Source organism: Callorhinus ursinus, unplaced genomic scaffold (genome assembly GCF_003265705.2).
Source record: "Callorhinus ursinus isolate GAN/ISIS: 27379988/994484 unplaced genomic scaffold, GSC_fseal_2.0 scaffold53, whole genome shotgun sequence".
Lineage (NCBI taxonomy): Eukaryota > Metazoa > Chordata > Mammalia > Carnivora > Otariidae > Callorhinus > Callorhinus ursinus.
In genome coordinates, this window is record NW_027397115.1 from 226,453 (window position 1) to 249,696 (window position 23,244).

The 23,244-nt window shown below is 49.7% G+C and overlaps 3 protein-coding genes across 6 annotated transcripts in view; 2 read left to right on the forward strand and 1 right to left on the reverse strand.

Moving 5' to 3' along the window:
* Positions 1 to 3,553: 3,553 nt before the first annotated feature.
* FAM217B (family with sequence similarity 217 member B) lies at positions 3,554 to 14,376 on the reverse strand. Of its 4 annotated transcripts, none has more exons than XM_025853306.2 (5): positions 14,006 to 14,376; positions 12,290 to 12,401; positions 12,086 to 12,171; positions 9,169 to 10,293; positions 3,554 to 4,520 (listed from the first exon to the last, which is right to left on the reverse strand). In XM_025853306.2, exons 1-5 carry the CDS (start codon positions 14,374 to 14,376, stop codon positions 4,514 to 4,516), a joined length of 1,701 nt encoding a protein of 566 aa, XP_025709091.2. In that variant the 3' UTR covers positions 3,554 to 4,513. The 4 variants fall into 4 exon arrangements, with proteins under 4 accessions (XP_025709091.2, XP_073740087.1, XP_025709089.2 ...); XM_073883986.1 differs by lacking the exon at positions 3,554 to 4,520 and adding an exon at positions 6,052 to 6,943; XM_025853304.2 differs by lacking the exon at positions 3,554 to 4,520 and adding an exon at positions 6,052 to 7,889.
* Positions 14,377 to 14,606: 230 nt separating this feature from the next.
* On the forward strand, positions 14,607 to 17,768 carry PPP1R3D (protein phosphatase 1 regulatory subunit 3D). Its single transcript, XM_025853308.2, has one exon. It carries the CDS (start codon positions 14,613 to 14,615, stop codon positions 15,510 to 15,512), a length of 900 nt encoding a protein of 299 aa, XP_025709093.1. The 5' UTR covers positions 14,607 to 14,612; the 3' UTR covers positions 15,513 to 17,768.
* Positions 17,769 to 19,371: 1,603 nt separating this feature from the next.
* The window catches only part of SYCP2 (synaptonemal complex protein 2), a 91,882-nt gene continuing 88,009 nt past the window's right edge, over positions 19,372 to 23,244 (forward strand). Inside the window, exon 1 of the mRNA XM_025853383.2 lies at positions 19,372 to 19,473. The gene's annotated coding sequence lies outside the window, so the exon portion shown is untranslated. The remainder of the gene's footprint in view (positions 19,474 to 23,244) is intronic.

The window sequence follows — 23,244 nt, forward strand, 5'->3', positions numbered from 1 at the left end:
TCCCACCCTCTGTCCCAGCCGCACTTGTATTTATTAGAGTGGGCTAGGCTGAGCCTTGAGCTTTAACCTCACGGTGACAGCCGAGTTCCCAGGAAGGGAGTGGAGAGGAATGAAACACGCCCTGCTCACATGCACAGACTCAGGCTGGAACCCAACCCCGGGGGAGTACCCGAGCCTGGGGAATGTGACACCAGCACCTGTTCTTTGTTTGTTTGTCTTTTGTTCCAAGTAAAAGTCCCCACAATCTCTGTCTGAAGCAGGATATTTTAATGACTCTTTCCTATAACCCCTATGATTTGAAAGGAGAGCAGTGAAAAAGGACTCCAAGAAAGAAGGACTTGAGTAAGGAGAGAAACCCAAATGCTTTCACTTTCCAAAGCACCAGCGGATCTTTATCCCAGCTATGTCTCAGGGCTCTGAGATTTCTACCCAAATCTCTGCTAAGTTAGCTGACTCTGCCCTTGTGACTTTGGGATTGGAGGATGGAGAGATGGAGAGAGACGCCCTACAGGTGGGGGCCTCTCTGTGCCAAACTGGGGGTCTTGGCACTAGAATACCAGGGGGGAAAAAGGCAAGCAAGGATTCTGCGCAATCGACACTTAAGGTCACAATGACTGAGTTTAAAACAAAATCGGAGATCCAGTAACCAGATGACCTGAACATCATAGTTTGTTACCACACCTTGTTTAAAATAACAAACAGTTCTTTAGCAGATGGAGAAGGTAGGAGAAGGGAACCTTCCTTCCTGTGCATTCACAGCTCCGTGAGATGCTGCTCAACACTGTCATTTGAGGAATTTGTCTGAATCTGAATCAGTAGCTTATTATTGGAAAGAGGAACAAATGCAATTTTAAGGTCTCTATTTCGCGTGCATAAATAGAAATGGAATAATAATTATCGAATTTACAACTTCATGCTTATTTTCCAAGTGGGTATTTTTATTCCATGGTAGTCTACAGAAAATGTGATTAAGTTAGAATCGTTAATTCAGGATTCATAGATCAGATAAGCTAAACCATGTCGAATGTTTGTGGGAGAAAAAGAAGATGCAGGGTAGGCAGCCCTTCCATGGAGTAGTGCTGAGAGAGATAACATCGAGCGAGAAGGACAGTAAGCCGGCCTCCAGAGATCTGGAGAGGGGCTGGGGATGTGAGGAAATGGCTCTATTTTTACATGTCTTGCAGTTGAAAGAACTTGGTCTTTTCATATATTAGAAACAGCCAAATTTTCAACAACCTCAAACACTGAAAAGTAACGGAGCAAGATGTCGGCTTCCCCTAAGGCCGTCTTTCTCTCACTGGGGCTGAGCGGTGGTGGGCTTCACCTGCCGCAGGGCACGTCTCAGGTGAGTGTGACCTAGAAGGTGTCAAGGTTCCCTCTCCATCCTGAGCATCTGTGATTGCAGACTCTAGTGTTCCTGTGTCCTAGGACGTGCACTAATACTTTGCAGCCACAAGGGGGCAGCTCCCCGATGCACGGAACCTGAGAGACGCAACGTGGGTGCAAGTGGTGGAAAAGGAAGGAACGAGCGCTAATTACCCGGACTCAACAGCCTCACCTCCAGCTCCCAGGATTCTCTATAGCGACAAGCACATCATGAGTGCTGCTGAGGATTAATTTTGTCTCGAATCATCCATGATAGGCAAGGTTCCTGCCAACGCCAGGCACTCGCTGTGTCATTTTTTCGGGATCCTTAGTGAAGGCAGCTTGAACACATTGTTCCTCCATCTCTGCAGCATGGAAGGAAGACTTCTACTGGCCTAGGAATTGGTGAGTAGGACCTTAACTGAAAACGAGGTAGCATCACATTCACGACATTCTAAGAGACCCCAACAATTAAGACCAGACACTTTAGGACCCCCAAAACATGGCAGAACTGGTCCCGTCACACCCACCCACCCCCAGCCCGCCCTCTGCCACTGTGGCCGTGGACGTGAGGGGTCCCGGGGCCGGGGATCGGCTGCTTTCTGCTCGCCTCATTTGTAGCTGGAGCTGCCCTGCCCCGCCCCCCCCCCCCCAACTGGGGAGGGATGGGAAGCTTTCTTTCCATTTCGGGCAGTCGGTGGGTTGGATTTTTCTAGGGAATGGAGTCCCTGGTAATGGGTGGGGGTGACTGCAAGGCTGGGGGCCTGGAGCCCCATCCCAGCAACACTTGGACAGCGGTCGGGCTGAGCGGGCCCACGCGCAGCTAAGGAGAAGGGCGCTGAGGCAGACAGCAGGACCTGGAGAGGGTGCAGGAAAAGTACCCAACGCCGCCTCCATCCTGCGGGCCAGGAGACAGACCTTCCCCTGCCGGTCAAGTAAATGTCAAAGAAGGGGCGTGGTGAGCTGAGCCTTCTTGCTGCTCCCGAGAGGGCTGCTGTGCGGGGAGGTGCAGACAGGCCCAGAGTGTGACGTCTGGACACCTTCTGCACGGGGCGAACCAACCTCGGTGGAAGTGTGGAAGGCGGTCACAGAAACACGGAACACAGCCGCACATGCGGAGCTGGAAGGTGGGGGGACAGGGCGGAGAAGCCATGAGCGGTGGCGTCCACACAGTGAGCATGTGGGCGTTCACTGTACAAGCCTTTCAACTTCTCTGGATGTTTGAAAATTTTCATAACATGATGCTGGCGGGAAAAAAATCAGAAAAGTGAATCTGACTCCAGCACTGAAAAACCCAAGTTGTTATTAAGTGCACTCTGAGCCTAGTGTCTCCTAGTGTGCATCTAACACATGTACCCCAATACCTGACATGTGTAAGAGCTGAAGTGTAGACCTCCCGTGAGGATAAAACAACTCCTCACTTGTCTTTCCTGATTTGCTCTAAGGGACCGAGACATTTTCATCTGCCCCACATTGCTGCTGCGGTAGCCACACGGGCCGAGGAGAAAATGTGGTCCTTGTTTTAGTATTTTGTCAGCCACCAAGGGCTGCCCGGAACATTTCCTTGGAGAAACGTTAGTCTCTTGCCCCTATTTGTTCAACTAGTAGTTGTAGGTGAGCAAACGGGGGTGGGCGGAGGGAGAACACAGCAAGTATAACAGACTGGAGTGTTTCTCGCTTTTTGCAAGTATATTTTATACTAATTATATTGATAGTGGAAGCACCGAGCTCTTTTTTCAGTTATTTGTGTATGTGAATGTTTTTATGCTTTTTCAGGGAAGAAAGGAGAAAAGGAGGGGAAGAGAGAAATTTGAGGCTACTAAGTGTATCTTCTCACGTCAAAACTGTCCTGAGCAGGGGGAAAAATACATACTTCTTTTAATTAGAACATCTTCAGCTGAACCTGGTAGATCATTCTTCTCATTATTGTATAAGACCTACAAGGAAAAAGCATTTCATTCCAGTAGTTAGAAAAGTGAGCAACACGGGACCAAAGCACAGTCCCTTCCCTTACTGTATGAGGGCGGGTGTCTGGTGAACTGCCAAGGGTCTCGTTCAGATGCAGACTTTTATACTATACGGGAGGTAAAATTTGACCTTTACCGTCAAAATAGAGGGAACATAATTTTACTTCTACCCTTCTAGGTTCTCGACTGAGACCTCCCGTAAGAAAAGACAGATTCACAGATGAAAAACAAACAGAAGTTTAATAACACGTATGCCCCCTGTACATGTGGGAGACACCCCAGGAAGACCAAGGAACTCCCTGAAATGGTTCATGCTGCCTCCTTAAATACCACCTCCAGCTAAAGACAGAAGATGTTCATTTGTTTTGTTTCTTAAATTCCACATAAGGGAATGGAAGGAAAAATAAGATGAAAATTGAGAGGGAGGTGAACCATAAGGGATGCTGAGCTCTAGGAAACAAACTGAGGGTTGCTGGAGGGGAGGTAGGTTGGGGGATGGGGCCACTGGGGGATGGGCACAAAGGAGGGCATGTGATGGAATGAGCACTGGGCATTACATGCAACTGATGAATCACTGGATTCTACCCCATGAGGTTACCAGGAAAAGCACAATAAATGGGTACGGCTGTTTCACAGATTTAATTCCATGCCTTAATGAGATAAGAGTCGATAAGCATCTCTAGGGTCCTTCCTCTTCTGGTACAGAGAGAGAGAGACATGCCCCCAACACACGGGGACCCCCCTGTGCATCTCTTACACTCAGCTTTCAGAGCTTCTCCTGTGGCTGTGCTGTCCCTTAAAAATATTTTGTGGTGGCAAACTGCTCCCCTGCAACCTCTTTGGGTCCTTTTTGGCTGGTGCTGAGAATTAAGTCGACGTAAGACAGATCAACAGGAGGAAAAAGCAGACCGACTGTGGAATCCCAGTTCTGCAAGACGCAGGGGCTTGAGAAGGAATGAGGGCCCGGAGAAATGGTGGGAGTCCCCAGCTTTGCTAATAGGTTGAACAAGGAGAGGCAGCTGCAGAAAACGTCCTCGGCTATGTGGGGAGACTAAGGAAGATGAGAGCCTTCTAACAGACAAAATCTGTGCAGAATTCTTCTCGGTCACCGCTTCTCATCCCCGGCAGTAAGAATGTTTCTTTCTTTCTGGCACCAGGAGGACTTCTCTCCTACAGGAATTTCATCTCCTGCTTTGAAGAGAAAGAAGAAAGGTAAGTGCTTTTCTTCAACTTGCTGTTTTTCAAGTGCCTTTAACTCAAGGGAGGCAATGTGCCGGGCGGCGGATTTCAGGGCGGCGTGTTGGGAACTCCTTCACCTGCAGCAGGTGCCAAGGCAGGGCTCACCCCGGGAGGAGCAGGGCCACGGAACCGTGCTGACTGCCTGGGGTCACAAGTGAGATGTGCATTGGCTTTCTCTAAAATATCATTTGAGCTGGGACAGTTCTATTCATGACTACCCCATTTTTAAAATTCCACATATGTTTCCCAGTGTTATCACAGTTAATTCCTTCAACAGCAAATTGCTGAGGACAGGGATATTTGGACCCTATTGTTTGAAGCAGGGTCTCTAGGAAGATTTTTACAGATTAATGATCTATGTTCCTCCACTGACCATTATTCTGTGCTTAATATAGTTGTATGATCTTAATCAAACAAGGAGACATTTAGACTGAGGTGGTTTTACGTTAGGTCGAGAGGTTTCATTGCCACCTTATGGATAATAAAACAGCAACATCCAAGAATAACCTACCATTTTATGTACAAATTTATGATTCAAAACCCCCAACATGGTTAATTTTCCAACTACCAGGAAGTTTACTTTTAAACCTGCTGATAAAAAGGCCACAGGCCCACATGGGGTGACTTTGCCCAGCCGGCCACAGAACCCAGCCTTATTCGGAGCTTGGGCTCTCCCAGAGCGGGATCTTCAACCAGGCAGTCAGGAGTCACCCAATCAGCACTAGGGAGGCCATTCACCTGGTAAGACCCTGGCCACCCCCGAAAGGAAAGTGAGCTTGCAATCACCCAGCCACCTTCTTGCCCAGTACAACTTCCATGTGCCCACTCCCTTCTGTCTTTAGAAGTCCTTCCTTTTGCCCACTCCTCGGAGCTCCTTTCCACCTGCTGGCTGGGATGCTGCCTGACTCATGCATCATTAAATAAAGCCAATGAGATCTATAAAATTTTCTTGGTGGGATTTTGCTTTTTAATGCCCCCGGAATTATGTTTAAACTACCACTATTTGGTAGACTCAAAAGAATGCCCCTTCTTGTCAGAAGGGAGTTTAGAAAAAGGAGGAAGGGGCCTTTGCGAATGTTCCCGGCTCCAGGTGCGCTCCTGGAGAGCGCGGGCGCTCAGTCCGGGAGGGGCCCGTTGGCGCGTGAGCTCCTCTCATGTCACTTTACTGTTAGTGAATTTCTCTCCTGCCTCCCTGACTGTTGGACACCTTCGGGGGAACAAGAGGAAGAGGGCCTCGGGAGAACACCAGTGGTGCTTCTCAGATGCACCCAGTCAGGTCGGCAGGTGCGCTGCTGAGTGTTAAGAAAGGACACGGCGCAGTCTCCTGCCCAGCGGATCTGTGAGATGAACAGGCAGAAATGAGACCAACTCAGGAAGAGAACTCCACGAAAAGCAAAACAAAACCATGCCTGAAAGACCAGGCAACATCTCCTACTGTTTAACTGACCTCAAGAGAGGAAAAATCCAGCCTCACAAAAACTTAGACACGTTTCGTTTTATTATGTACAAAACCAAGCATACAATAATTTAACAGCAAATAACAAACATGCTCGATTGGGTCAGGCCTTTTGAAATGGACCTCTGTACACGGACATGAATAAATCATAAATACTGCTTCTCTGTTACCTTGAAACACAGTACCATCTAGAGTTTTCTATTTTTAACTACCTAAGTAAGTGAGCATAAAGAGGAAATACAGCATTTACATCATGAAAGGTGGAGATTGTTCCGTCTTTTGGGAAACTAGCCTACTGGCTTAAGAACCAGGACAAGCCTTCCTCCTTTCAGCCTGTAGCTGCTGTGAGACCAACGATCTTTGTCATCACAGGAACCCACCCTGCCCTGTCAGTCAGTTACGAACCTTCAGCCAGTGTGGTCCTTAAGGAGTTGAGAAATAGTCTCAACCTAAAGAACTGTAGCTAATACTGATAGGTTTTTACAGTTTGTTCTTGTATGTTTTTACAACTTTTTCCATTAACTGATTCTAAACCTTCAGTAGCTCTTAACTTTCTCTACACCTTTTTTTTTTTTAAACCTTGGATTATTTTAGTTGGTTTAAACACAACATGTATGTCAACAACTCCCAGAAATGAGAGGCACTTCTCTGAAGACAATGATGCGTCCCCAGACTAGCAGGACACTGGGTGGCTTAGACGTGACCAACCGCAGGAGGCCAGGACTCCACTCTCGGGCGCTGTCTGCGGGAAAGCGGCAGGATTCTTGTCTGCAGCATTTAGAACAGGAGGCTGTGTCAGGGGTGGGGATCGGAAACCGTGGGAATGAAATTGTGCTTATGTTCTCTAGTGAGCCCCTGCTGTTCATCAGGAGCTCTGATCCAATCGCAAGAATCCTGGTTAAAATAAACCATCAACCTGAGGCAAAAACGTGAATAAGCAAAGTCACTTTTTCAGGCTTTTCAAACTGTCGTAACATGTGACATTGTAACTGTTCCCCAAATTAGGCAACCGACTTCAATTCAGAGAGCAAGGAACAAATGTGACATCCGAGGCACCGCCTCTCAATTTCCTAATCAGGATGGTCTTTGGCTCAGACGTCCACAAGGCAAAGTGAACACGGGGCCTTCACCCAGCAGGGCCTCCAAGGGGACCCACACACAGCATTCCTGGAGAAGGCAGCAGCTCACCGAAACCCCTTAGTATTAATAACGGCCGTATGTGTACGTATATGATGTGCTTATGGAGATTTATCAGCCCTGAAATGTTCTAAAGAGCTACATAAACATGGTAGCTGAGAAAGCATCACGAATGAGGGGCCGTGCTGGCTAGGTACAAAGGACTAGTCCCCCTGCGTTCACAAGGAGGGGTGCAGGCAAAGGGCACAGGGGACGCCACGCAGCAACCACAGAAGGGTGCAGTCAGGGCAGTGCTAGGGTTTCAAACTGCAGTGCATACACTGAGTAGATAAGTTACAATATAACTGAGAATTAGGGAAGTAAGGCCCACTAGATGTGCGTTTTTACCCACATAATAAAGGTACAAGATCTTCGTGTAACAGCATGCTCTCTCCAATAGGGGGGTGTGAAAGGTAAAGAACGTAAGACAGAATCCGTGAAGATCTAGATGTCAAGTCCTGGGAGAAAAGAAAACGGCCCTAAAAATCTGTATATGCTGTTTCATATTTGTAAAGTCAGATTTTAAAACGGGATCTTAACATTTAACTTGTGCACATCATTTCATTTACAAATGTCTCTGGTTGTTATCCTACTAACTGAAAGGCCTTCGATGACATTGTCTGTTTGGTGGAGTCTGCAAGCTAGTACGCATTTCCAGAGGAAAAGTGCCAGCTTCTTAATTTGCCCTAAAGGTGAAAAAATAGAAACACGTATGGATGAAAACAAATACCTCATTTAAAGAGAGAAAATCGGCCACAGTCATTAAAACATACTGTATATCCAGTGGTCAACCAAAGGTTTTAAAGATATTTACAATATCAGCAGAAACCTCACAGTGTGACTAGAGGCGCACATAGACCTGGCTTAGTGGTGGTTACATAAGAAGCATCCAGAAGAGCAGGGGAGCCAGGGGACCCGGTAAGGATGTTAAGAAGACACTCCCCGCTCCATCTGGAAAGGTGTCCTCACGCCTCTGCCCTGAAGCAAGGTGATAAAATCCTGCTCTTGCAAAGTAAAATGGATTATGTCAGCTACGGACAGCAGGACCCAGGTCCCAAATCAGTATGAAATGACTGTGATGGTCACAGTGCTTTCATGTCTATCTGTGGCTGCAGGCCTTCCCTGTACACACTCCAAACAGTGGCTTTACTGCACACCTTTTCCAGAAGCCACACCTACGTCAGAAACACTCAGGGGCCAAAGGTTCCACTTTGGGCTCCCACCAGGCGGGAACGGTCCTGCTGAGACCCACTGACTCACACCTGGACCAAGTCTGGGCTCTGCTCTAACCTCGGGGTAGAGAACACAAAGGTGCACTTTACCACCACCTCTGAGTTTAAAATGCCTTAAAAAAAAAAAAAAAAAAAAGACCCCAAACTATGAAAGTATTAGATTCCATTGTCTGGAAAGAACGAGCAGCTCAGTGTTCATGACTTTGCTCCTAGGAGAGGCTCCTGAACCTGAGGAAGGGCTGGAGCCTTTCCTGGGCCTGAAGTAGACAGGACTTCTGTCTGGACAGTTTGGAAGAAGGACACCAAGACCCTATTTCAAACGTTTCAGAGTCTACGTTGAAAGCGGTATATGCACTACCTTCTACCTGTGGGTGCGGGTGCGCGGCTGTGGGGAGCTGGACAGCGCCACGGGCCAGGGTGCGGGGCTGGCTGCTACGTCCAGTTTACACCTGTCTCCCCGTCATTGTATGTCGTTATATGGCGCAGACCTGGGTTAAGTGTTATCTAAAGGGCTCTCATTTGCTTAAGATGGTCAACACAAAGAAAGGCTCATTGAAAGCCACCTTTCTTTGGAAAGAAGCCCAATGTGGCTGGGGTGAGGTGAGGCTGCCCCCACGGGACCCCTCGACGACTCACATGTGGGTCATCAGAAATTCACAGTATGCTAACTTTCGGAAGAACTCTGACGCTTAGCTATCGGCAGGGCTTTGCAGTGCATCATTTCGGTTCTTACTTGAATTTGTATGTGCTTTGCTTTACTCCATTGGCTTTGGGTTTCTTCTCGCTGGATGTGGTGGCGTGGGCGCACCTGCTCGCACCGCCCTTCTTCTGCAGGCCCGCGTGTGCCTGCGGCCTGGGGGGCCCACCGGGGTCGGCGGAGTCCCGAGCGGTCACCCCCTGCCTGGGAACGCCAGGGCCACCGCCATCACTGCAGGGCAGGTCCCAGCGCTGGAGTCTGGGGCTCTTACTCTCTTTCTTTCTCTGCTCCTCGGCCGTCATGTCGAGGGCTGGCTTCCGAGAACTTGGCCTGCTGCCCCGTCGCACGTGGAGGGCTTTGGGGGTCGTGTCAAACGCGTAATAGGAGGGCCTGGCTTCCTCGCGGGGCAGCTCCTTCCTCCGGGAAGCGCCGGAAGCGCCCAATTTGTAAGCCCCCTCCTGGGGAGGCCTGGCCGGAGCACTGGCCCCTAGTTTGCTTCTGCCGGGGCTTTTCAGAGCCCCGGACGTGGACAAGCCGGGGGCAGTGGGAGGCCTGGCTTTGGCGCCCTTCCCCTTCTCGCCCTGGACGGTCTGCATCTGTAGCCACTCGAGCTGGGCCAGCCTGTCGATGTACCTGGCCAGCAGCCCTGCGGCGCCGCTCCGAGCTGCGGGCCTGGGCTCAGTGCCGGGCGGCACAGCCAGGTCGCGGAGGTCCCAGGAGCTGAACGGGGCGGGCAGGAAGTCCGCATAGTGGTAGGCGGGCTGCGCGCTGCCCTGCGGGTCCGCGTCGGGGTCCGGACCGGGGTCCGCGGCGTCGATCTCCTCGGCGCGCAGGTGCAGCTCCGGGGGCGCGCGCGAGGACGGCGGCACAGGCACTCGCTCGGAGTCCGACAGGTCGCTGGCGCTGTCGTCGTCCTCGCCCGCACCCTCCTTCAGGATTTTCACGCAGGGCAGGTCCAGAAACAGCTCATTCCCCGAGGCGCCCCGCCGCCGGGGGCCCAGTGGGCTCCTTTCAGGTTTTCCTTCTGGGGAACCGCTTTCCTGGAGTCCATCCGCAGGAGGCTGGGAGGACACGTGGGGCACTTGGAACTGACTCCGCCTTTTTCCTGAAGGGTTTTTTGAACGTTGTACTTTGTTCCAAGATGGGCCAGCATTCATATTGCTGTGAGAAATAAAACTGTAATTCTTAGTTCATAGGACACAAAGAGGTCTGGCTGTGATTAAACAGACTCCTCGGGCTGCAGTCGGCGCTGTCCCTGGGAGGGGCAACGGGCCACACCGGCCTCTAGTCAAGAAACACTTATCAGTATCCTTTTTATAAAAAAAGGAAACAATCATAGGACGCAGGTGCCAAAAGGAGATGCATGGATTCTGTTTCATATCAAATAGTATCATTTAAGAAAAATACTGACATTTCTTAAAGTGCTTATAATTTTAGACCAGTCATGTACACTTTAAACAAAACAAACACCAGTTTGGAGAAAATCTGTTGTAAACTCTCAATCTGTTCTGCTATTGATGAACAATGTTTAATGACACTAGCGAGTAAAAGCTACAGCTTTCTTTGTCTTTCTTTTTTTTTTTAAAGATTTTATTTATTTATTTGACAGAGAGAGACAGTGAGGGAGGGAACAACAAGCAGAGGGAGTGGGAGAGGGAGAGGCAGGCTTCCCGCCGAGCAGGGAGCCCGATGCGGGGCTCGATCCCAGGACCCTGGGAGCATGACCTGAGCCAAAGGCAGATGCTTAACCAACTGAGCCACCCAGGTGCCCCTACAGCTTTTCTTTTTTTTTTTTAAGATTTTATTTATTTATTTGAGAGAGAGAGAGAGAGAGAGAAACAGCACGAGAGGGGAGAAGGTCAGAGGGAGAAGCAGACTCCCCGCTGAGCCGGGAGCCCGACGTGGGACTCGATCCCGGGACTCCAGGATCCTGACCGAAGCCGAAGGCAGTCGCTTAACCAACTGAGCCACCCAGGCGCCCCCCTACAGCTTTTCTTTTTCAAGGCTGTTTTCCATGAAAAGTAAACAAGGTGTAAAATGCAAGTTTTATACAACTTAATCACGATTGGTGGTGTTTCTGAGCCGTCTAAAATCTTAATATCAAAAGTGTAGTACAGACAACCTATACCTCAAATCAAAAGCTTATTAAAGTATTTTCAAATAGGAAACACTCAGGAAAACAGTTTAAAAGGAGAGAGAAAAAAATCATATGGTGCCTTAAAACAGAGAATGAATGAAAACAAGATTACTGCTGTCTTGTGAATGGTGGAGAAATGGGAATAATGACTAGTAGAGCAACTGGGTTCCCCCAGGAGGATTCACTCTGAGGCAGGATCTCCTATCAGAGTTGAAAATACTTTCTTTGCTGTGTGTTTACCCAAAGCATAGCATCTCACTAGGATTCATAATACTTCTCAGGAATATAAGTCAGGTAGGGTAAAAGAAAATGAGTGGTCAACATGCTTTCTGGAAACCTCAGAGGTTCACTTGCCCAGTGGTTTCTACCACAGTAAGCAATCGTTTGAAAATACGTGATTTCTTAATAAATACAGAAAATGTTGAATCATGGTGAATAGCTAACACATGCTCAGTATATGTTGAAGAAATGGATAAAGGAATTGTCCTTATTTGGAACTCATAACCAATCCTATTATAACTTTTGTTGACTCTGTCAGTGCACATCAATAAAAGTGATGATCAGTATCCTCTTTATAAAAAAAAGGAAACAATCATAGAAGGGTGACTAAGGGGCTTACCCAAAATGATAGACTCTGCTAACAGTTAACGTGGCAGAAGTATGACCTCTGGAATTTTTACTAACTCTTAATGTTTAAAACCACTCTGCCCACTCATTTCTGCCCACAGACATTATTTTATTTCCAGCCACACATATTCAGCCTGGAGAACTGATATAATGTACCTTTTGCAAGATAAAGCAATTAAAATCATTTACCTGCTTTTCTGATGAGATTTCGTCACCCTATTCCCTTTCTTGAAAAAATCGGATGGCCGATCATCTTCTAGGGTTTGCTGGACTGTCTAAAAAACCAGACATGGAGTAGTAAATACTGTGACAACAACAACAACATCATACACACACACACACACACAACAGCAGAACAAATCTAGTAAGATTTTCCCTCAAAATTTACATCACCTTTTCTGTAGTGCTTGAAATATTCTTGCTCAATGTGTTGGCAGATGATGACAGCTGGGGAAGTGACTTCTTTATTCCTCTTATATTTGGAAAGGACTCCTCACCACCAGAACTGGAAGCAACAGAACACTGTGGGTAAGTATGGATTGCAAAGGCTTCTGCCCCCAGTACTGGGCTTACTTTCACTGGTTTGTTTTGAAATATTTGCACAGTATTGAAATGTTGGGGGGGGCTGGTACTGCCTTCGGTTTACAGTTTCATCTTTTCTGCTTGTTTGTTTTTCACAGTGGATATTAGATACAAAATCACACTGCTATAAATGTTGCCAATGGAATGAATCCTTCTCTTTCCTTACACACACACACACACACACACAGAGCCTCCTCGGAAATAACACCTTCAGGAAATGTGTAGGGCTAATTAATAATTAAGGTCGGGTATTACTCCAATCTCCCATGTCCATTCATTCATTCATTCATTCATTCATTCAAGTAATTACAAGAGAACCTTCAAAATGGCCGGGATTATGCGCACATCCCAGCTCTCATGGAACAGGCACTCTATTGGGGAAGCTCCCCTTAAATTCTCCTGCCTTCAGGATCACATCAATCCATTTAAAGATCGTCAATATAGTAGTACAGATCATATAATGTTATCTCTGTGAAATTCTGTTGACTCATATCAAGAATGCTGCTTTCCCTGATTTTGAGTGGGTGGCCTACTAAAAGGGTCCTGATTGAAAAGTGAATACTTTCTTCCATAATATCCCCTATCTGTATCTGTAAAATAGACAAGAGGTGGGATAGAAGACTTTTTTCTTCCTGAAACGCTGCTGTATTACTTTTCATAAGCGTGTATGCCTTTTTAGCCAGGGTACACAGGTTCTCACAGTTAATGACTTATACCCCAGGCTGGATTTATGTTAGATGTAGAGAAGGTTCTTTGCCAACCCGCCTCAATAGTTTGATTTTCCTTCTGCTTTGTCCCTCTGTACAGTAAAAAGGAACCCTCCAAGATGCCTGGCCCCAAACTGCTGTCTGGAGAGCGCGTTTCCACCTTTCCCACTTCATTTCACCTGGCATGCTTTACACGGTAAGAGACAGCGTTTTGTGGGCAGGTTACAGAGTGAAATAGGCAAAGAATGCTTGCAGGGTCCTAAGGTGCAGAAAGCAAGCTCGCGGTTTCCCTGATGGTTCAGGCTTGCAGCGGAACAAAGCTAAGAGTCTGGGATTCTGGCTACAAAAATGCTTCCCCAGCGCCAGCGGCCGATTAAGGGCAGTGGCATAATTCATCACAGGGCATTAACTCTGATTCCCACATCTTCCTCTCGGGCCAGGCGCCAGGAGACTGACAGCTGCAGCACCGCCCCCCTCCCCACCCTCCAGGGAACTGGCGGCGGTCCGCGGCAAAGCATTGTGGGTGATGTGTGGTCAAGACGCCAGACCTCTACGCAGCGAGGCTCCCGCGGTCTGGCCGGGGCTTCAGGTTGCAGTGCAGACGTCCAAAGAGCTGGCTAGCCTACAGGCTTCAAATTAGCCAGGGACCAGCTTCTGGAAAGGCCAATTTTTGCGCACCGCTCCCCCCCCCCCCCGCCCCAGTAACCCAGAAATCCAAGGGCCCGCAGCATGCATTTTCCTCGTCCTCGGTTGGTGCAGACACAGATCCACGATCGATAGGTGCAGGGACCCGGCAGATGCAGACAGAAATTGATCAGACCTGTTCGGCGATCGCCGAGGACACGTGACGAGGCCGCCCGCCAGCCTCCCCGGCGCCGGGCGGGGAGGCCGGACTGCGGTGCGCTGCGGCAGGGCAGGGGCGGCGGCGGCGCGCGGCGCGGCGGGCTCCCCGGCTGTGCCCGGCCGGCGGGGACGGCGCGCGGCGGCGTCACGAGGGGCGGGGCGCAGGCTCGCCAGGAAGTTGCTCCGGGACAAGTTGGAGCCATGTAAGTAGCGCAGCGGGCGGGGAAGGTGGGAGGGGCGGCCCCGTCGGCGCAGCCTTCCCCCAAGAACCTCGGAGGAAGCCAAAGGGAGGCGCCACCCTGCGCTCCCGGGGGTCCCGGAAAAGCCTCCCCCCGAGAAAGCACTCATCTCTCGGCAGACGATCTCCTTTCTCGCTGCAAGAGGCGGAAGACCTGCGCCAGGACTCGGGGGGCGCGTTGGCGGACGGGGGGAGCGCACAGCCGGCCCCAGAGGCTCCCTGCAGGCCGCGGTTTCGGTGGACACCAGGGAATTCTGAACACGGCGGGGACCCCAAGGTAGGGAACGCCGGGTCCGGAGAACGCCTCTCGGTTCCGCCTCCCCGTCGCCCGACGGCCGGCCGGGCCATGTCCGGAGGCTGGGGCTCGGCGGCCCTGCCCCCCGCGCCGGGGTTCCGGAAGCCCGCCCCGCGGAGCCTCAGCTGCCTCTCAGACCTGGACGGCGGCGCCGCCCGGGAGCCGCAGCCCTGCAGGCCCCCCGGGAGCCCGGGCCGCGCGCCACCTCCACCGCCGGAGCCGTCAGGCTGCGACCCTGGCCTTCGGCCCATCATCCTGCGGCGGGCGCGCTCGCTGCCCAGCTCGCCCGAGCGCCGCCAGAAGGCCGGGGGCGCGTCCGGAGCCGCTTGCCGACCAGGCTGCAGCCGGCAGCTCCGCGTGCGCTTCGCGGACGCGCTGGGCCTGGAGCTGGCGCAGGTCAAGGTGTTCAACGCGGGCGACGACCCGTCGGTGCCGCTGCACGTGCTGTCGCGCCTCGCCATCAACTCGGACCTGTGCTGCAGCAGCCAGGACCTGGAGTTCACCCTGCGGTGCCTGGTGCCCGACTTCCTGCCGCCCATCGAGGCCGCAGACTTCGGCGAGCGCCTGGGGCGGCAGCTCGTCTGTTTGGAGCGCGTCACCTGCTCGGACCTGGGCATCAGCGGCACGGTGCGCGTGCGCAACGTGGCCTTTGAGAAGCAGGTGGCGGTGCGCTACACCTTCTCAGACTGGCAGAGCGCGCATGAGGCGGTGGCCCGGTGGCGCGGGGCCGCGGGCTCCGAGGGCACAGAGGACGTCTTCGCCTTCGGCTTCCCGGTGCCGCCCTTCCTGCTGGCGCTGGGCTCGCGCGTGCACTTTGCGCTGCGCTACCGAGTAGCGGGCACCGAGTACTGGGACAACAACCATGGCCGAGACTACAGCCTCACGTGCCGCAACCATGCACTGCACATGCCTCGCGGGGAGTGCGAAGAGAGCTGGATCCACTTCATCTGAAGGCGGCCGCAGTGGTCCCCTAGCTGGGCTCTCCAGTCCATGCGGCTACTGTTTCGCACACCCCAACCCCAGCCTGAGTCTTCTGACTTCACTTCCCGCTTCAAGTCCCTGGGCGGTGGCCCTTCCCATTCTCTACTCGAAATGTCTGTGTCACTAGCTCTACAAAGTAGCCTCAGGTGGCCGGGAGGCCAAGTTGTATAATGCGCTGGGGGAGGGTGCGGGGTGGGTGGATGCATAGCCGTGTCTACCCCTCTGGAGAGGGTCCAGGCAGGCTGGGTTGGTTGGTTGCTTGGTTGATTTTTTGGAAAGGTCTGCATCCTCCTACTAGGAAAGCCTGTGGCTTTTGCATGTGTCCTGACTGGGTCTCTGTAAACGTAGCTGTTATTTATCATTGTGATGTTGGAACATCTTACCCTTATTGGATGCCTTCTCAGGAACTTTCTGGATTTAAGAAGCTAAAAAATAAGTCCTGTGTGTTTTGTGCGCATTGTAAACAGAATGTATGGTGTGACTCCCATCATGGTCCCTTGAGGCATTTCTGCCCTGGGACAAGGAAAACCTGAGACTAGGTTTGGTTGCCAATATCTGTAGACTTCTGACAGTGGGGAACTATTAATAGGCAAGAAATTTATGCCTCATCAGTCATCACACAGCCATTCCTGGGAGTTCAGGCTGCCCTGGTTAGGCCGTGTGTCTTCTACATCCACAGCCAAGGAAGGGGGAAAAGCTTGACTTTGAAAACTAGCAAAACAGTCCCTTCTCTTACAGTCTCTCCTCTCACTTCCTGTGTTCCCTTTCTTGTCTTTGATAATTATGTATCTGCATGTTATCAGGCCATTCTGTTTAGGTTTGAGACTACCTAAACATTTTAAGAAATTTTGCCTTAAGTTATTTCCATTTTCAGGCAACTCTGTAGAAAAATTTCAGGCAACAATGCCCTTTGCAATACCTTTTTGACGACTAAGGTGACTCTTTTTATGTCTGCTCAAGTGTCAGAAAATTCCAGCGGCCAAACTTCAGAAGTCAGGTTATCAAGTGGAACTGGCAGGGGTTTTCATCAATAGCTGGAGCCCTGGAGGAAAAATCACCAATACTTACACTTTTTAATCATTTTAAATTGTATTTATATATTTCCAGTTTTATCAGCTACCTGCCAACTTTATTCTTTGTGCCTTCAGACAGGAGAGTTTCTAACGTTGTCTGGACTCCCCACTCCCCCGCCCCAGTTTTTAAAATGTTAAATGCTTTTCCTTTTTGTTGTTTGTTTTTTTGTCTCCAATCAAGAAGTCAAGGCCTTTGTCCCCTGCTGAATGCCAGGATGACTTAAAACTCCCAGCAAGGCACTGATGATTTCTTTTGGTGCTGAGTGGTGGTCTCTCTGACAGCAGGTGCTAACACTGAGGTATGAAAACCCAGCCATGATGAACAAGGCCTTGTGAAGTTTGGTTCTGATGCAGTTGAAACCAGCGTCATTAATTTGTGATAGCTGTCACCAATGAATTAACTCTAAAGTTTTGAATACTTATTGACACTTGTCAAATCACTATGTAAAAGATGTGTTTTGCCTTTTAACCAATTTATTTTTATAATTGCGACTTCCGTGTTTCTAAAATTCCAAGAAGAGGGATCTCTTTCTTTGGTACCTTTTCATAATTACACTGAATTTTGATTTAAAGTATTGTAATTCAACTGAACAACCTTTGGCTATTAGCACTGTGCACTACATTGACATGCAAGAGAGACAGAAGCCTGGTTCCATTTCCTCCTGTTTAATAAAATGTCCAATTAGGTCAGCAAGCCTGTTGAGAGCCATGGCTGTTGTGTCCTTGGCCCCAGCCCAGAGCGCACGACAATTGTCCAGAGCATTCAGGTATAAGAGTTAGAGCTGCCGAATGTATTGTTGGGTAAAGGCATGTAAAGAGTCATATCCATGTTAAAGTCACTTGTCAAAAAGGTTCTGGTCATAGAATATACAGTAAATGTTTTATCTTCGATACTAAGAGAACCTCAACGTGCCTTTAAAAAAATCAACATTTAAAAATTTAAAAACCTAAATGTACCTGCCTAGTTGATAAAGAAGTTGATAAAGTTCAGCTTAAGGAGAACTTTCAGATCCTAAAATAGTTATATTGCTTAGATGTTAATATTTTGCAGTGGATTGTGCAATTGTGGGGTTGTCTTCCCCAAACATATTTTAAAGTCATTGAAGATGATTTCACTCAAGCCTAAATATTAAAGTATGTGCATAAATTGTTATCTGAGATGTGTTTTTCTTGTGGTCTAATTATAGAAACAAGACTTTGGAAACTTCTTGTTTAAATCCTTTCATACATAAGTCTTATTCTTCCTAAAACTATCAAATTTAGCGCCTTGCCAAAAAAAAGGAATATTGTAGGATTGCACCTCAGCTTCAGCAGCACAGTCGTGTATGTCCTTGAGAAACTCAAATGCAATCTTTTAGGCCAGAACAGCGTTAACATCTGATGAAAGCTCTAAGGGAGTGTCGGGTATGGGATAGTGATTCTTTCAATGCTTACTGAATCCTGCGTGTGGAGAAATGAGTGTGTTTCTGCCTTCCCCTGGTTATGTCCCTCACCCCGTACAAAGCCTTGCACTTACGGGAATGTGGACGTTAAAGGATGTGCTTGTTAAATTTAATTGGAAATCCAATAGTGATTGATTGATAAGGTTTTCCATCTAACACTATACTCTAAAACCCTGTTTAAGAACAATTCAAATAAGATGATCTGTTTTTATCTTCCATGTGGTGGTTTACTAAACAATCCCCATGCTTTCCAGATCGGTGACTCCACAAAAAGCATTCCTAGCATTTTTCTTCTCTACTAAAAAGTGGCAAGATGAGAGATCGGTACTTTAAATTCTGAAGTGCTTGTCTGCTGTATCCGTTTGTGAATTGCTTCCTATTTCATGCAAGCATCCATTGATCTTATCATTTAAACTTATAATTCACGTGGAAATGCTCGAAAAAGCCTCGGATACATTGTCGATGATTGTGCTCAGTACCGCGCCGGATACATTGTCGATGACTGCGCTCAGTACCGCGCCGGATACATTGTCGATGACTGCGCTCAGTACCGCGCCGGATACATTGTCGATGACTGTGGTCAGTACCGCGCCGACGCGGCCTCAGCCTAACGTCCCCCAGGAGTCTCAGGTTTGTTTAAGGAAGACAGCGGACGCCCGCCCCGCCTGCTTCTAGGAAACGGGGTGGGGGCGCGGCGCCGGGGGCGGGGCTCCAGGTGGGCGTGGCCAGCGCCGCAGGGGGCAGTCCCAGCAAATCGGGCAGCAGAGCGCGGGGCGCGGGGCTCCAGGGGGACCCGCCTGGCCTCGCTAGGCCATCCTCTGTGGGCCGCAGCGCGGGCTCCGTCGGGGGGAGTCGGGCCCTCACACCCTCGCAGGCTCGGCAGGTGTCCCCAGGTTCTCGCGACCCCGTCCAGCCGTCGCCATCCAGGGTGTTTGTGGGCGGCCCGGAGGTCTCCCCGGGACCCGCCCGCGCCCTCCTGCCCTACTGGCCAGAGTCCTGCAGAGAGGCAAGTGGGGCGCCCGGGCGCGTCCGCACCGCGGGAGGGCAGTGCGGGGCCAGGCAGGGACGCCGGCGCCTCCTCTGGGGCGGGGGCGGGGGCCGGGGCAGGGGTCGCGGCCGCAGCGCGGCGGCCCACCTACCCGGCCCGGCCCCGAGCCGCGCCCACCGCGGCGCCGCCAGCTTCGGCCTCTGGCGACCCCTGCGTCGCCGACGGGTGCGAGGGGCGGAGCCTGGACTGCGGGCCGCGCTGATTGGACGCGGTTCCGAACGCACGCGGCGCTGATTGGGCGGGCGCTTCCCGCCCACCGTCGGCCGCCTGAAGAGCCGCGGCGGTCGCGCAGGCCAGAGACGCGGCTCGAGGCGGCGGCCGTAGCGGCGGCTCTCGGGGCCGGACGGGGAGGCCTCCTCCAGCCGCAGGTAGAGCCGGGCGCCGGGCCGGGCCTCTCTGACAGCGGGGCTGCGTGGAGGGGGGCCGCGACGCCGGGCCGGTCTCCGGCAGCGGCGGGTGGGCGAGCGGGCGGACGGCCAGCCTCTCGACGGTTGAGGCGGAGCCGTTGTGAAAACGGCTGGGGCGGCGCGGCGGCGGGGCCGAGGGGACGACTCCGGCCGGGTGGGCAGGGCGGGCCTCGCACCGGTCGCGGGGCCGGCAGGGGCCGGGGACGCGGATGGGGCGGGGCGGCGGGCGTGAGCGGCGGGCCGCGGGCCGTGGGCGGTGCGCTCTGGGCAACGTGGTGCGGACACGCCGGCCGGCCGCCGCAGGTGTGGCGGGTCCAGGCCCCGCCCCCGCCGTCCGCGGTTGGCTGGGGCGGCGGGGCGGGGCTTGCGGCGCTTCCACCTGCGGCGGCCGCGGGGGCTCCGCTAGCTGGGCTGGGAGCTGGCCCTGCCTCCCGCACCGCAGCCTGCGTTCCCGAGCGCCGCCGCGCCGGGCTCCTAGTAAAATGGCTGAGTGTGCCGGACTCCGCGGCGAGGCCGTCACGGGTGTTCGCTGAGCTCAACGGCGGGTGCTTTCTAGTGAGGAGGGAGGCCGGTGTTTCTCCCTGGTCCTCGTCCGGGGTCCAGGTTGGCCTCCTGTCCGCGTTTGTAAACATGAGCGGTCGGTGCGGCGCTGGAGCGCGGACCTTGTACTGATCCCCTGGGCTTTGGGGGAAAAGGGTGCGCCTCCTATTTGTCAGGTTGTCGGGTCGTTGTCAAAGCCCTAATCCTTGTATTTGCCTGCATATATACGCATTCATACCCTCACATTGAATATAATTGTATTCAAAATGTACTGATTTGAGTATATTTTCATCAAAAGCATGAAATAGTGTAAAAAAGATTTTAGCCCAGGGTTCAAAGCTTGCTTAGACCGAAGCACAACCCCACAGGCCTCTTGGGTAAGTCTGAATCTGTGCTGCGTTTCTTAGGTCATCTCCTGTCCCTTGTTCTGTTGCATAGCGCTTCTTAAGGATGCTTTAGCTTGTTTACTCTTGGTGTAGATGAGTGTATGGCTTTTGTTTCCTTCTAGAGTTATCCTTAACCTCTCAGTCGCAAATACTTGACCTGTCCAGTGAAGGGTGCTCAGTTTTTGGTTCTGTCGAAGCTAATATGTGGTCAGCCTTGGGAGGGAGGGGGGACTCCCTGAATGGTTTATTTTCCTTACTTTTTTTTTTTAAAGATTTTTTTATTTATTCATTTGAGACACACACACAGAGAGAGAGAGCATGAACAGGTGAGGGAGAAGCAGGCTCCCTGCTGAGCCAGGAGCCCGAGGTGGGGCTCGATCCCAGGACCCCGGGATCATGACCCGAGCCGAAGGCAGACGCTTAACCATCTGAGCCACCGGGGTGCCCCTATTTTCCTTACTTTCAAGTCTGCCTAATCAATTTTCCTTTTCCTTGACCAACTTCTTGCAGGAAGGTAGTCTGGGAACTAAACCATTCTCGTTAGCATTTTTGTGTCTCTTGGCCATAAGTAATTCTGTGCTATATTTCATGTCTTCGTAAATTACCTGTTAAATTCAAATTCATGTTGTTTTAGTTGTGAAGACAGAAAAGTGTAATGAAGTGGGCCTGCCTGTCCCTGCAGTTGCTGGCCCTAGGAAAAGAGTACACATTGATGTCCCAAAAATATATTTTAAGTATTTAAATTTTTAATCAAGTTTTCACATTATGAAATAAAATGTTCTAGTCTTTTACAAACATCATTGCAACAAAGTAGACCAATATGTGTAAAGCTATTTTCATGACTGAATGCTGGAAAAATATCAAAGATAACTGAATTCACTTATTATGGATATTTGATGATTGGTGAATTTTGAATAAGTAATAAAATATTTACCTATAAAATCAGAAATTAGTATATAGTCCATAATTTTATTTTCATTTTAACATAATTCATTCATTCAAATTCATAATTAACATATTACAATCAAGACTTTTGTGTTCTATAGACAGTATGATTTAAGCATTAAAACAATATGTAATTGTATTCAAAATATACTGATTTGAGTACATTTTCATCAGAAACATGAAATAATATAACAAATTCTTTTTTTTTAGGGGTGCTTGGGTGGCTCAGTTAAGTGTCCTTTATCTCAGCTCAGGTCTTAATCTCAGGGTCATGAGTTCAAGCCCTGAATGGGACTCCACAATGGATGTGGAGCCTAATTTAAAAGAAATTTTTTTCCTTTAAAATTTTTGGAAATATTAAAATCTCTTAAGATTAAGTATGAATTATTAATGAACATTTATCTTAAATAAAATTATTTAAATAATACTGAAGCTATTTTTAATAATTAAACTGGTTAAATGTTTTTATAAACATAGTCACCATCCTAATGTTTACTTCTCCTCTGCCATTGTAGAATCCATATTGTGTTCATGCAGTTTATGTCTAGATTTACATGTGTACAAGTTAATAGTATGAATGGCTTAGAACTACAAAATGTTCCTCAGTCACCATGTGCAACTGTTGCAAATACTGTGTGCTAAGTTGCTAGTACTTCCAGAGCCACAGGTTGGAATGCAAAGAAAAGCAGGAAAATGGACATTTGGCACGATTAGGAAGCAGTTCATTATGCAAGAAGCAACTGTATTTTTTTTAAAGATTTTATTTATTTATTCATGAGAGACAGAGGGAGAGAGAGAGAGAGAGAGAAGCAGAGGGAGAAGCAGGCTCCCAAGGAGCAGGGAGCCTGATGCGGGACTCGATCCCAGGATGCTGGGATCATGACCTGAGCCGAAGGCAGACGCTTAACCATCTGAGCCACCCAGGCGCCCCAGCAACTGTATTTTTGCTCTGCTAGAGGAAGGATTTGGCAGTGAATTAATGTATTTTCTCATACCTGACCACTTAGGTTTCTCAAATTCTACCTCCATTCTAAAGCATAGAGAAGAATGTCAGTATTGGCACAACCTACAACCTTCTCAGCATTGTTTTGGCCTCCTCTTCCCCTTAAACTTTCTCTTTAAAAGATTTATTTAGGGATGCCTGGGTGGCTCAGTCGGTTCAACGACTGCTTTTGGCTCAGGTCATGATCCCAGGGTCCTGGAATCGAGTCCCTCATCGGGCTCCTTGCTCGGCAGGGAGCCTGCTTCTCCCTCTGCCTACTGCTCCCCCTGCTTGTGCTCTCTTGCTCTCTCTCTCTCTGGCAAATAAATAGGTAAAATCTATTTTAAAAATTAAAAAAATAAGATCTATTTAAAAACAAATAAAATAAATTCAATAAATTAAAATTTAATAAATAAAAATAAAAATAAATATTCCAGAGAGAGAATGAGCTCTGGGGGGGGCGGGGCAGCACGGGCAGAGGGAGAGAATCTCCAAGCCAACTCCCTGCTGAGCATGGAGAGCCCTAAGAGGGGCTCAATAGCATGACCCATGCGATCATGACCTGAGCTGAAACGAAGAGCCAGATGCCCAAACTGACTGAGCCACCCAGGCACCCCAACTTTTTTTAATAGAAGTTTTCTAACATATACAAAATAAACAATAGTGTAATTAACTGAAGTCCCCTTTCAAAGGCATAGTCAAGGAAAATGTTTCTCTGGAGCCTGAAGGTTTGAGTTACAAGAATGAATGTATGTGTTCATGGTTAAAGGACTTGCTGGGCCAGTTGTGGATTCTGAGAGAATAAAGATTCCTGTGTGCTCCTTAATAAAATTGTGTGTGTGTGTGTGTGTGTGTGTGTGTGTGTGTGTGTGTGTGTGT

Excerpts from the sequence above, each read along its gene's own strand:
- FAM217B (XM_073883986.1), bottom strand. The coding sequence starts at position 14,376 with ATGAGTGCTTTCTCGGGGGGAGGCTTTTCCGGGACCCCCGGGAGCGCA. Across the intron at positions 12,402-14,005 it reads CCTCGGCGATCGCCGAACAG|TTCTGGTGGTGAGGAGTCCT; the intron begins GTCTGATCAATT and ends TGTTGCTTCCAG. Across the intron at positions 6,944-9,168 it reads CAAAGCACATACAAATTCAA|GTTGATGGTTTATTTTAACC; the intron begins GTAAGAACCGAA and ends TTTTTGCCTCAG.
- PPP1R3D (XM_025853308.2), top strand. The coding sequence starts at position 14,613 with ATGTCCGGAGGCTGGGGCTCGGCGGCCCTGCCCCCCGCGCCGGGGTTC.